This window comes from Solanum lycopersicum, chloroplast (assembly GCF_036512215.1).
Source record: "Solanum lycopersicum chloroplast, complete genome".
In the NCBI taxonomy this organism is placed as follows: domain Eukaryota; kingdom Viridiplantae; phylum Streptophyta; class Magnoliopsida; order Solanales; family Solanaceae; genus Solanum; species Solanum lycopersicum.
Window position 1 is genome coordinate 115,001 of NC_007898.3, and position 12,500 is coordinate 127,500.

Sequence of the window (12,500 nt, forward strand, 5' to 3'; positions counted from 1 at the left end):
TATAAAAATCTTTAGTGAAAGTTAAGAACTCATTGAAAGTAATTGATTCTATTTTGAAACCTTTTTGTTTTCTCGAACTTTCTCACTTTTAATTTTCTCTGAATTATTATATAGACCGCCATGTATATCTTGCCCTTAACCCAATAGAGAAAATTGCTTAATGAAATTTTGTATGACTAATTGTGAATTTTTAGCGATGCAAAATTGGTTCTTTTCTTTCTATTTTGTCGTCAAAATCCCTTTTTTGTTTTATTTTATATTTATGAAAAAAAAAAAAAAAGAAATTGCTGCTTAAACAATGAAAACAAAAACTTTTTGAACTCTATTCCTTAATTGAGTATAGAACGGTTTAGTTACAAGAGTTGAATTCGAGGAAAGCAGAAAATATAGGAAAGACTCAGGTTAAATAAAAAAAACTAAGACTCTAAACTCAAATCAAAAATAATGAACCTTCAACCTCAAATTCCTATTTGAATAACTTTTTATTGGTATTGATCCATTTGAATCATTACTAAACTAAAATAGCTTACTCAATCTCGACGATTGCTTATTCATAGGCTATTATGAGTTCAAGACAAGCCGCTATGGTGAAATCGGTAGACACGCTGCTCTTAGGAAGCAGTGCTAATGCATCTCGGTTCGAGTCCGAGTGGCGGCATACCATCTTCTAAAAAGGATAAATAGATCTTATAATGAATTCAATTCCCGATTTCCATTTTAGAATTATGTAATTAAGGGACTCTTCTTTTTTAAGATTTTTTATGATATTTTCAACCTTAGAGCATATATTAACTCACATTTCCTTTTCGATCGTTTCAATTGTAATTACAATTCATTTGATAACCTTTTTAGTCGATGAAATTGTAAAACTATACGATTCGTCAGAAAAGGGCATAATAGTTACTTTTTTCTGTATAACAGGATTATTAGTTACTCGTTGGGTTTCTTCAGGACATTTCCCACTAAGCGATTTATATGAATCATTAATTTTCCTTTCATGGAGTTTCTCCCTTATTCATATAATTCCATATTTCAAAAAAAATGTTTTAATTTTAAGTAAAATAACTGGACCAAGTGCTATTTTGACCCAAGGCTTTGCTACTTCAGGTATTTTAACTGAAATACACCAATCTGGAATCTTAGTACCTGCTCTTCAATCTGAGTGGTTAATAATGCACGTAAGTATGATGATATTGGGCTATGCAGCCCTTTTATGTGGATCGTTATTATCAGTAGCACTTCTAGTGATTACATTTCGAAAAAACAGAAAGCTTTTTTCTAAGAGCAATGTTTTTTTAAACGAGTCATTTTTCTTGGGTGAAAATGTTGTCGAAAATACTTCGTTTTTTTGTACTAAAAATTATTACAGGTCCCAATTGATTCAACAATTGGATTATTGGAGTTATCGGGTTATTAGTTTAGGATTTACTTTTTTAACCATAGGAATCCTTTCGGGAGCGGTATGGGCTAATGAAGCGTGGGGTTCCTATTGGAATTGGGATCCAAAAGAAACTTGGGCATTTATTACTTGGATCGTATTTGCCATTTATTTACATACTCGAACAAATAGAAATTTGCGGGGTCCAAATTCTGCAATTGTAGCGTCGATAGGTTTTCTTATAATTTGGATATGCTATTTTGGGGTCAATCTATTAGGAATAGGGTTACATAGTTATGGTTCTTTTCCATCAACATTTAATTGAATTCAAGACAAGTTATTACAAATACAAGAGCGGGCGACGCATTGTATGAACCAGCATGCGGACCGTGTGAATCAAATATTGTATTGATGATTCACACGGTTTTCTACCATATGTAGTTCAATTTCATTGTTTTTACTTAATTCTTAAGTTAAAAGAGAAGAAAAAAAGAAGACTTTTTTTCATTGTCCAAGAATGTTTTTAAAAACAAACATAGGTTTTTTTATTTCAGTCATCCAATTATCTATAAAAAAAATTAGATAGAATAACTTCGACCTTGTCAACTGCTAATGAAAGAACGAAATCGGGGTATATACCAATACCTATTACGGGTAAAAAGATGGAGATCGAAAGAAATAACTCTCGCGGTCCAGAATCAAAAAAAGAATCCTTCGGGGCGTTAAATAACTTGTATCCATAGAACATCTGGCGTGGCATAGATAATGAATAAATAGGAGTTAATATAATTCCAATTGCCATTACAAAAGTAATTAGTAGTTTTGGCATTAAAAGATATTTTTGGCCGGTAATTATTCCAAAAAATACTATCAATTCGGCAACAAAACCACTCATACCTGGTAATGCAAGGGAAGCCATCGAAAAGCTACTGAACATCGTGAACATTTTTGGCATTGGAATAGCTATTCCGCCCATTTCGTCAAGATAAACAAGGCGGATTCTATCATAAGTCGTTCCCGCCAAGAAAAAAAGTGCAGCACCAATAAATCCATGAGAGATTATTTGTAAAAGGGCTCCATTTAGTCCCGTATCGGTTAGAGAACTAATTCCTATAATTATGAAACCCATATGAGAGACAGAGGAATAGGCTATTCTTTTTTTTAAATTCCGTTGGCCAAGAGATGTTGAAGCTGCATAGATTATTTGTATTGTACCTATTATCATCAACCAAGGAGAAAATATAGAATGGGCATGAGGTAATAATTCCATATTGATTCGAATTAATCCATACGCTCCCATTTTTAATAAGATTCCGGCTAGAAGCATACAAGTACTGTAATGTGCTTCTCCATGGGTATCTGGTAACCATGTGTGTAGGGGGATAATGGGCGATTTGACAGCAAAAGCAATAAAAAATCCAATATAGAAGATTATTTCTAAAACCACAGGATATGACTGATTAACTGATGTTTCAAAATTTAATGTTGGTTCATTAGAACCATATAAAGCAACACCCAAAACTCCCATTAAGAGAAAAACGGAACCCCCCGCCGTGTACAAAATAAATTTTGTAGCTGAGTACAGACGTTTCTTTCCTCCCCACATGGCTAGAAGTAGATAAACAGGAATTAATTCTAACTCCCACATGATGAAAAAAAGTAAAAGGTCCCGAGACGAAAATAATCCAATTTGACCACTGTACATTGCTAACATGAGAAAATGGAATAATCTAGAATCTCGAGTAACTGGCCAAGCCGCTAAAGTCGCTAAAGTAGTGATAAATCCTGTTAATAAAATGGGTCCTATAGAAAGTCCATCTATTCCTAATCTCCAATGGAAATCAAAAAAATCGATCCATTTATAATCCTCTACTAGTTGGATTAATGGATCATCCGATTGGAAATGATAACAAAATGCATAAGTTGTTAGAAGGAGTTCTAAAATACATATACATATTGTATACCACCTAATTACCCTATTTCCTTTATGGGGAAGAAAGAAAATTAAAGAACCCGCAAATATCGGAAAAACGACAATTATTGTTAACCAAGGAAAATAATTCGTAGTAAAGACAAGATACACTTGGACCAAAAAAACCCGTGCTCAAAATATTTTTATTTTCGAGCACAGGTTTGTCGGTAAAAAAATTAAATGGATTCAAGTAGAGTTTTCTCGAACGTATCAATAAGCTAGACCCATACTGCGAGTTGTTTCATGCCATAAATAAACTCGGACACTCAAGAAATCTGTTGGACAGGCGGATTCACATCTCTTACAACCAACACAGTCCTCTGTTCGTGGAGCAGAAGCAATTTGTTTAGCCTTACAACCGTCCCAAGGTATCATTTCTAATACATCAGTGGGGCAGGCTCGGACACATTGAGTACATCCTATACACGTATCATAAATCTTTACTGAATGTGACATTGGGCCTATACGTTTTTGAATGTTCTAAATTTTCGATCTAGTAAACTTAGAAACGAATCGTATATTTAGATACCAGATGAATCAATGAGTTATCATAATTTTCTAATCAACCCCTTTCTGGATTGGTTTATGAGATATGAGAGAGGCCAAAATACTTTGATTTCTTATGTTTTGCAAACAAGATCATACTTTACGTAGTAAACATGCTAATTAAAATAGATTTCTCAATATTAGAATCTAGATGATTAATATTAATTATTCAACAAATTTGATTGGTTGATACGAGTTGATTTTCTGTTACGGTAAATTGATGAAACAATAGCCAGGCCAATGGCTGCTTCAGCGGCTGCAATAGCTATAACAAAAATTGAGAAAATGTCTCCCTTTAATTGACGATTATCAAAAAAATCAGAAAATGTTACAAAATTGATATTAACTGCATTCAATATAAGTTCAAGACACATAAGGGCTCTAACCATATTTCGACTTGTGATCAATCCATAGATACCGATCGAAAATAAATAGGCACTCAAAACAAGTACATGTTCGAGAATCATTAAACAACTCCTTATCAATCCCGACTCCTTTCAATATGAACAACAATTCAACTAACTTAATTGACTAGTATATAACAAGTATGGAACAAAGAAATATATTGTTACTAGATTGACCTAAAGTCTTTCTATTTATCCAGCTAGAATTCAAATAGAATTGAAGGAAAATTAATGTGATAAGACAGAACAAAATTTTATTTGAATTCCAAGTTTTAATAGAAATTTTTTATTGACGAGCTACAGCAATTGCACCTATTAAAGCAACTAAAAGGATTATGGAAATAAGTTCAAATGGGAGAAAAAAATCTGTTGATAAATGAATTCCAATTTGTTGACTATTACTTAGAAAATCTTGCTCTATAATCTGGTTTGATCTTGTAGTCCAAATAATCCCGTACCATGACGTATCTGAAATAGTAGTAATTAGTGAAATAAAAAGACTTATACAAACCATCGAAGTAATTCCATCTCCTACGGTCCAAAGATGAAAATCCTTGTAATATTCTGAGCCATTCATGAACATCACAGCAAAAATGATTAAAACATTTATAGCTCCTACGTAAATAAGTAGCTGCGCAGCAGCTACAAAATAGGCGTTAGATAGAATATAGAATAACGATGTACAAACAAGAACCAATCCCAAGGAAAAGGCCGAATAAATTGGATTGGGAAGTAATACCACTCCTAGACCCCCTAATATAAGACCCGATCCTAGAAAGACTAAAAGAAAATCATGTATTGGTTCAGATAAATCCATTTTTTATAAAAAATCAAAAACGAAGAATTTCATGACTTTATTGACCTGACCAGGAAAAAAGCAGTTTTTCTATTTTTTATGATACTTTGAAATTGTTAATTGAATGAAAGTCTAATGGGTATGAATTGACGTAGATGCTTTTATTTTATTGGACCACTATCCATTCTTTATTCGTCGAAAGAGGAGTTTAAACCTATCTATTTTTGATATCATTTATCTACTTTGAAACCATTACTATTATAATATATAATATTGAACTCGGTTTTGTTTTCAATCTAAATTAAGCTTAAGCTAGGAGTCTCATTAAGAAACCACTAGTTTGAATTGCCCAAGCAAAAATCTCATTGTTTTAGATCCGAACTAAGCCTTCGTAATTTGTAATTTTTTTGAATCAAATTAAGGGTTTATTCATTGTTTATTTGAGGTAAATTCGAAATTGTTCGAATTGTGTAATCATCAATTACTGACATTGGTAAGCGACCCAAAGCGATTTGATTATAATTCAATTCGTGACGATCATAAGTAGAAAGTTCATATTCTTCGGTCATTGATAAACAATTTGTTGGGCAATACTCAACGCAATTACCACAAAATATACAGATTCCAAAATCAATACTGTAATTAAGCAATCGTTTCTTTCGAATATCAGTTTCCAACTTCCAATCAACAACGGGTAAATCTATAGGACATACACGCACACATACTTCACAAGCAATGCATTTATCAAATTCAAAGTGTATTCGGCCTCGGAAACGTTCCGATGTGATCAATTTTTCGTAGGGGTATTGAATAGTTACAGGTAAACGATTTGCGTGGGACAGGGTAATCATGAAACCTTGGCCGATATATCTGGCGGCTCGTATTGTTTGTTGACCATAATTTATGAATTCAGTTATCATAGGGAGCATATGTTGAATATCTATAAAAAAGATTTTATGCTTGTTTCTTTCTCTTGTTTGAGACAAGTCGTGAATCTAGGATATTGTGGTCTTTTACAGTGAAAGAAGTTGGGACGAGGTTGTCAATAATAGATTACCTAGAGAAATCGGTAAAAGAAATTTCCACCCAAGATTTAATAGTTGGTCCATTCTCAGCCTCGGTAAAGTCCATCTTGTTGCAATGGGAATGAACAAAAACAAATAAGTTTTGGCTAATGTGATAAAGATACCAATTAGTGTTCCAAAGACTTTACCTCCTTTATTTATGCCAAATATATCAGGAACAAATATGTACGGAATAGAAAGATTCCAACCTCCCAAGTAAAGAACTGTTACAAATAATGAAGAAACTAGTAGATTCAGATATGAAGCAATGTAAAATAAACCAAATTTGATACCAGAATATTCGGTTTGATACCCTGCTACTAATTCTTCTTCTGCTTCTGGTAAATCAAAAGGTAATCTTTCACACTCGGCGAGAGAAGAAATTAGAAAAACGATAAACCCGATGGGTTGACGCCACAAATTCCACCCCCAAAAACCATATTTTGACTGCGCTTCCACTATATCAACTGTACTTAAACTGTTAGATAATCATAGTCGATGATAACATCACTGTGCCCATCGCTATTACAGAACCGTACGTGAGATTTTCACCTCATACGGCTCCTCAGAGGTCACAACTAAATCTAAGGGCCCTTTCCTATTCTTTATCTTGATATGTTTGTCAGATAGAGTCAAAATCTATTCTAAGGTCCCAAATTAGACCAATGGAATTCTGTCTGCTATATTTAAAACTAATAAATAAGTGCTTCTGAATTTATCTCATCTTTTAAGAATTTTAATTTTTCTTTGTTGATTAATAACCTTATCATTAAATAAAAAAATGTGCTTTATAGCAATATCACATATACATTTCAACCTCGAATTTTCAATTACGAAAAAAATTAGAGAGTACATTAGTTCATGAATCATGACAAAAATTTTATCTCTCTAAATAGAAATAAAAATTGAATTATAGGAAAGAAAGAATAAAAACAAAAAAAGACATCCCTCCTTTTTCCTTTTGCAATTAGCTTCTTTTCTTTCTATTTCGATTTTTTTATTTCATTCCTATTCTCCTTTCTCAGAAAAAGGGTCTTTAACCAAAGTAAAAGATTACTTCGTTCTTGATAGTTAGTTACTTACTCAGTGGATAGGAACATACTCTGGATCAGAATCATGGGGAGTACTTCTTGATCATTTCTACGAACGTAAAGCCCCAATTTGAATTCCTTTTATGTACAGAAATATCCTCTTGGATAACTTACATAATCTCAATTACTAATCCTTTGTGTATCTTAGTCTTCCTAACCATCCACTCATTTTTTGTTTCAAAAACCTCCCGTTGTGGAAATCCATCTATGGTAATAGACAGTAAAAACTCCATAGAGTTGGTCTTTTGAACCCGCTTCAAGCTATCATGACAATTCACGAATCTTGGGGTAAACAATCTCTCTTGCTTATGTTTACTTTTTTCACCATTTGATTCTTGTACATAGGAAATGAGACTCAACTTTTTTACTGCAAATTTAGAAGCCGTTTTCTTTCACTCATATAACTATCTGATTTAGTTCATCAACTCAAATGCTGAAGAAAAAAAATATATATAATCAATCAAATCTTTTTATCCTTGTTTCTAGAAAGAAAAGAATTTGGATAAATTTTAGGTCTCACCGAATCACACGTAGAGATATTGATAACACACATAGAGCTAATGGTATTTCATAACTAATTGATTGAGCAGCTGCCCGTAGACCACCTAAAAAGGAATATTTATTATTTGATCCATACCCCGACATAAGAAGTCCAACGGGAGCAATACTTGAAATGGCAATCCAAAAAAAAACACCAATACTAAGATCGGCTAGAACAAGGTGATCACCAAAAGGAATTACTGAATAACTTAGAAAGATAGATATTACTGCTATGGATGGTCCGATACTGAATAAACGAGTATCTCCTGTAGATGGAATAAGGTTCTCTTTCAAAAGTAGTTTTGTCCCATCTGCTAGAGCTTGAAGAATTCCTAACGGGCCGGCATATTCAGGCCCAATACGTTGTTGTATTCCTGCAGATATTTCTCTTTCTAACCAAACAATTACTAGTACACCTATTGTGATTCCTAATACAAGAGTCACAATAGGGACAAGCATCCATATGATCCCATAGACTTCTTTTAAGGATTCCAATTTGGAAAAAGAATTGATAGTCTCTATTTCTGTTGTATCAATTATCATTTCAACGATCAACTTCTCCCATAATGATATCTATGCTACCTAGTATTGTCATAATATCAGCCAATTTCATTCTTTTAACTAACTGAGGAAGAATTTGCAAATTGATAAAACCTGGTGGGCGAATTTTCCATCTCCAAGGAAAAACGCTCTGATCTCCTATCAGAAAAATCCCCAATTCTCCTTTTGGGGCTTCAACTCTCACATAAAGTTCTTGTTTCGACAATTCAAAAGTTGGAGAAGGCTTTTTACTAATAAACCGATATTCAAAATCATTCCATTCAGGATCTTTTAATCTGTCAAAACGTCGCATTTCTAAATTTTCGTAAGGCCCCCCTGGAATTCCTTCCAGAGCCTGTTGAATAATCTTTATGGATTCTGTCATTTCACCGATTCGTACTAAATAACGAGCTAATGAATCCCCTTCTCGTTGCCATTGAACCTGCCAATCAAATTCGTCGTAAGACTCATAATGATCAACTTTACGAAGATCCCATTCTATTCCAGAAGCTCGTAGCATTGGTCCCGATAAACCCCAATTTAATGCCTCGTCTCTCCCAATAATGCCTACGCCTTCAACTCGTTCTAAAAAAATAGGATTCCGAGTAATAAGTTTTTGATACTCAGCAACCCCTGTTAAAAAATAATCGCAAAAATCCAAACATTTATCTATCCAGCCATAGGGTAGATCGGCAGCCACTCCTCCAATCCTAAAATAATTATGCATCATTCGCATACCGGTGGCAGCTTCGAATAGGTCATATATCAATTCTCTTTCTCTAAAAATATAGAAGAAAGGGGTCTGTGCACCAATATCCGCCATAAAAGGACCGAGCCATAACAAATGAGAAGCTATCCGACTCAACTCCAACATAATGACTCTGATATAGCTAGCCCTTTTAGGTACTTGAATATTGCCTAATTGTTCGGGTCCATTTATGGTTATTGCTTCTGTGAACATAGTAGCTAAATAATCCCAACGTGTTACATAAGGCAAATATTGTATAATTGTTCGGTTTTCCGCAATTTTCTCCATCCCTCTATGTAAATAACCTAATATTGGTTCGCAGTCGACAACATCTTCACCATCTAGAGTAACGATGAGTCGAAGAACACCGTGCATTGATGGGTGCTGAGGCCCCATATTGACTATCATGAGGTCTTTTCTTGTAGTTGGTGCAGTCATAAGTTTTTTAACGATTCATTCTTCCATGAATTACTGAAAGTGAAAAGAAATTCATCAAAATTTAATCGAAACATATAAGTGAAAATGAAATAACTCTTCAAATTAATCAAATTAACGAGTTTTTGTCTCTCGAATGTCCAACCGATTAATTAATTCTTTATAACGTACTCTATTTTTTTTTGCCAAATAAGCTAGCAGTCGTTGACGTTTTCCCAAAATTTTCTTCAAACCTCTCTGAGATAAATAGTCTTTTTTGTGCAATTCTAAATGTGAAGTAAGTCTTCGTATCTTATTGGTGAAATTGAATACTTGAAATTCAACAGATCCTTTCTTTTCTTCTTGAGAAATAACTGAAATGACAGAATTTTTTACCATAAATGAATTTCCCCTTTCTTTATTTTACAGATATGGATTTTTTCGAATTTTATTGATCAGTAATAATAATGCCAGTAATTTAAACGTGGTATATAGACTTAATTTCTTTATGAACCTCTAATTTTAGCAATTCCAATAAATTAATCAAATTTGAAATTTGATTCAGATAGGAATCCAAAAAGACGGTAGGTACGTTTTTTTTAATCACAAAAGCGAATAATTGAAACCTAAAATCCTAAAATGAAGAAGATTCTGTTGATTCATTTCTAGATCTAATCAATACCTTATTTTATTGATTTAGTATTGTCTACTCGAATTAGATTCGAATGAGATGTAAAACAAGGCATGTTTGCATTTATTTGCTTTCAGATACTCTATACGAGACAGGGTATATAGTACTATCAATTAATTTTCAATCGTGGATACATATGTATCCTTAAGATACTGAAACGGCTACCATTATTGGTATCAAACCAATAACGATTCATACAAGCTAAATCTTCTAATCGATAATTAGGCCAAAAAAAGAACTTAAATTTAATTAATTCATTTTTATCTTTATAAAGGGGTTTCCGTTCACCCAAAAATTGACTCCAGTTTTTTACATTGGTTTCGTTGCAAAATACTGAATTTCTATCGACGACATTCCAATTCCAAGAATTAAAAAAACTTCGAATTCTCAACTCTCTACGACGTCTAGACCATAAAATATTTTCAGGAACAAGCAAACCAAAATGAGTTTTTTCTGTATTTATTCTTTGAGTTTGAGGTTGCAGAATGAATTCGTCAAAATTCTTTTTATCAACATATCTTTGTTCTCGGTATCTTTGATTAGTTTGGTGTTTACTTTTATGAATCAATGAAATACCTATGGTTTGATACATAATAAATTGTCCATTATCTTTTACAGACAACCGAATAGGTTCGATAATCAATACCCCCTTCTTCATCAAGTCTGTAAGAGGTAAATTTGCCTGAATCAGCATTATATCCAAACTCATTTCTCTCCTTTGAATTGACGATATAGTAATTTTGGTTGGATTTATCAGTCGAAGCAGGAGACAATATACCTTGATATTTTCGAACATTCTTTGATTCAAAGCACCGTTCCATCTCAATTGAAAAAGCAAATAACGTTTCAAGAACAAATCTAGTTCTGCTTCCGTGTTGCTTTTGTATTGTTTTTTATTTTTACCCTTTTTTGTGTCTGATTCCACGTAATCTTTTTCAAGATCGGTTTGATGTTTTGAAAAAACAGGGCTCAGATTTCCTTTGTTTTCTATATCTGATCCACGCTCTCTTTGACTTGGGGGTTCTTTTGCTTCTTGACTTCGATTCTTTATTTTTATTTTTTTATTTGATGGTAGAAAAAAGTTTTGGTTTTTATTTTGACTAACATTTTTATTTGTATTCAAATTAAAAAGAAGGAATTTGCTTGGTATAATCCACGGTTTTATTTTATAGACATTATAAAGTAGTACAAATTCTGGGAAGAACCAAAATTCCAGATTCAATATGGGACGATTAAATATTTTTTCATTCATTCCCATCCAATCAAAAAAGAATTTTTTCGAATTTTTTTGAGTTTTTTCTGGATTTTGATGAGTTGTAAGATAAAAAACCCCCTTTTTCTCAATTTTATCAATTATTTGATAATTATTAATACCAATTTTAGTATTTGGATTACTGTTGGTATCGATCTTAACCCAGGCTTCAATATCTCCTTTTTGTCTAAGAGAAAAATGGATAATTTTCCAATCAAAATATTTTCTATCGAGATTTCTTTCTCTATCTAGAATATTGCCCTTTCTTAGATAATTATTGATATGAAGATTGCCGGGCATATCAACAAAGTTGTGTTTGGACGTGTTGGAATTATACGAAATTTCTAAGTTCTTCTTTACTTGAACTTCAAAGGGTAATCTAGAAAAAAATGAGTCACTTTTATTTTCATAATTAATCGATTTATATGCTAAAAGACCATATCCATAACATTTTTTAAAATTATCTTTTTCGTTTGATAATGAATAGAGTTCCGAATCATTTTCTTTTTTGTAATGAAGTAATTGGTCTTTTTCATATGAATTCCATTTGTTTAAGTTTCTATTTTTATTTTGAGCCATACAACTTTGATTAACCCTAGTTCGCCATTTTTTTGGCATTAATCTAGACCATCTAATCTGAGATAAATCGTATTGATAATGCCATCTTAACCAGTTTTTCCATTGATTTATTCTATAACTCTGAAGTTTCTTATGTTTTAATTCCGAATGAAATATTCCTAGTGTTTTAAAATAGTCCTTTATTTTAGTCTTAAGGAAACAAGACGTTGTGTTATATTGAAGAACAGATCTAAATTTAGAAAAATTAATAACTTGGGTTTGTGATAATTTGTAAAATACATATGCTTGTGACAAGTAGGATAAATCACACAAAATATGTGAATTTTTCTTACTAATATTATAAAGTGACTTTTTTATAGTCGAAATAAACATAAAGTGAATTTTTTTTTGATTATTAATTTTTTCTTGATTTATTTCATTATTGGAGATGAATTTCTCAATCAATTTGTTTGTTGATTTAAGAAAGAGTTGTGTAGTAATTCTAG

At 32.4% G+C, this 12,500-nt stretch overlaps 10 protein-coding genes and 1 non-coding gene across 11 annotated transcripts in view; 2 read left to right on the plus strand and 9 right to left on the minus strand. All coding sequences in view use genetic code 11, as the record gives it.

Moving 5' to 3' along the window:
- Positions 1 to 578: 578 nt before the first annotated feature.
- On the plus strand, positions 579 to 658 carry trnL-UAG. Its single transcript has one exon. It is a non-coding gene; the product is annotated as a tRNA-Leu (tRNA).
- A 103-nt stretch (positions 659 to 761) lies between these two features.
- On the plus strand, positions 762 to 1,703 carry ccsA (cytochrome c heme attachment protein). The gene has a single exon. It carries the CDS (start codon positions 762 to 764, stop codon positions 1,701 to 1,703), a length of 942 nt encoding a protein of 313 aa, YP_008563138.1.
- A 237-nt stretch (positions 1,704 to 1,940) lies between these two features.
- On the minus strand, positions 1,941 to 3,443 carry ndhD (NADH-plastoquinone oxidoreductase subunit 4; the record flags this gene model as incomplete). The annotated part of the gene is made up of 1 exon: positions 1,941 to 3,443. A coding segment is annotated over one exon (1,503 nt), but the record flags the coding sequence as incomplete, so codon positions are not given.
- Positions 3,444 to 3,560: 117 nt separating this feature from the next.
- On the minus strand, positions 3,561 to 3,806 carry psaC (photosystem I subunit VII). Its single transcript has one exon. It carries the CDS (start codon positions 3,804 to 3,806, stop codon positions 3,561 to 3,563), a length of 246 nt encoding a protein of 81 aa, YP_008563140.1.
- Positions 3,807 to 4,057: 251 nt separating this feature from the next.
- ndhE (NADH-plastoquinone oxidoreductase subunit 4L) lies at positions 4,058 to 4,363 on the minus strand. Its single transcript has one exon. The coding sequence runs from the start codon at positions 4,361 to 4,363 to the stop codon at positions 4,058 to 4,060; it is 306 nt and encodes a 101-aa protein (YP_008563141.1).
- A 223-nt stretch (positions 4,364 to 4,586) lies between these two features.
- Positions 4,587 to 5,117, minus strand: ndhG (NADH-plastoquinone oxidoreductase subunit 6). Its single transcript has one exon. The coding sequence runs from the start codon at positions 5,115 to 5,117 to the stop codon at positions 4,587 to 4,589; it is 531 nt and encodes a 176-aa protein (YP_008563142.1).
- Positions 5,118 to 5,521: 404 nt separating this feature from the next.
- On the minus strand, positions 5,522 to 6,025 carry ndhI (NADH-plastoquinone oxidoreductase subunit I). The gene has a single exon. It carries the CDS (start codon positions 6,023 to 6,025, stop codon positions 5,522 to 5,524), a length of 504 nt encoding a protein of 167 aa, YP_008563143.1.
- An 84-nt stretch (positions 6,026 to 6,109) lies between these two features.
- On the minus strand, positions 6,110 to 8,334 carry ndhA (NADH-plastoquinone oxidoreductase subunit 1). The gene is made up of 2 exons: positions 7,783 to 8,334; positions 6,110 to 6,649 (listed from the first exon to the last, which is right to left on the minus strand). Exons 1-2 carry the CDS (start codon positions 8,332 to 8,334, stop codon positions 6,110 to 6,112), a joined length of 1,092 nt encoding a protein of 363 aa, YP_008563144.1.
- A 1-nt stretch (position 8,335) lies between these two features.
- On the minus strand, positions 8,336 to 9,517 carry ndhH (NADH-plastoquinone oxidoreductase subunit 7). Its single transcript has one exon. The coding sequence runs from the start codon at positions 9,515 to 9,517 to the stop codon at positions 8,336 to 8,338; it is 1,182 nt and encodes a 393-aa protein (YP_008563145.1).
- Positions 9,518 to 9,628: 111 nt separating this feature from the next.
- On the minus strand, positions 9,629 to 9,892 carry rps15 (ribosomal protein S15). The gene has a single exon. The coding sequence runs from the start codon at positions 9,890 to 9,892 to the stop codon at positions 9,629 to 9,631; it is 264 nt and encodes an 87-aa protein (YP_008563146.1).
- A 401-nt stretch (positions 9,893 to 10,293) lies between these two features.
- The window catches only part of ycf1 (hypothetical chloroplast RF1), a 5,676-nt gene continuing 3,469 nt past the window's right edge, over positions 10,294 to 12,500 (minus strand). Inside the window, exon 1 of the mRNA in view lies at positions 10,294 to 12,500. This exon is cut by the window's right edge and continues 3,469 nt beyond it. Coding sequence (YP_008563147.1) covers positions 10,294 to 12,500 — 2,207 coding nt within the window.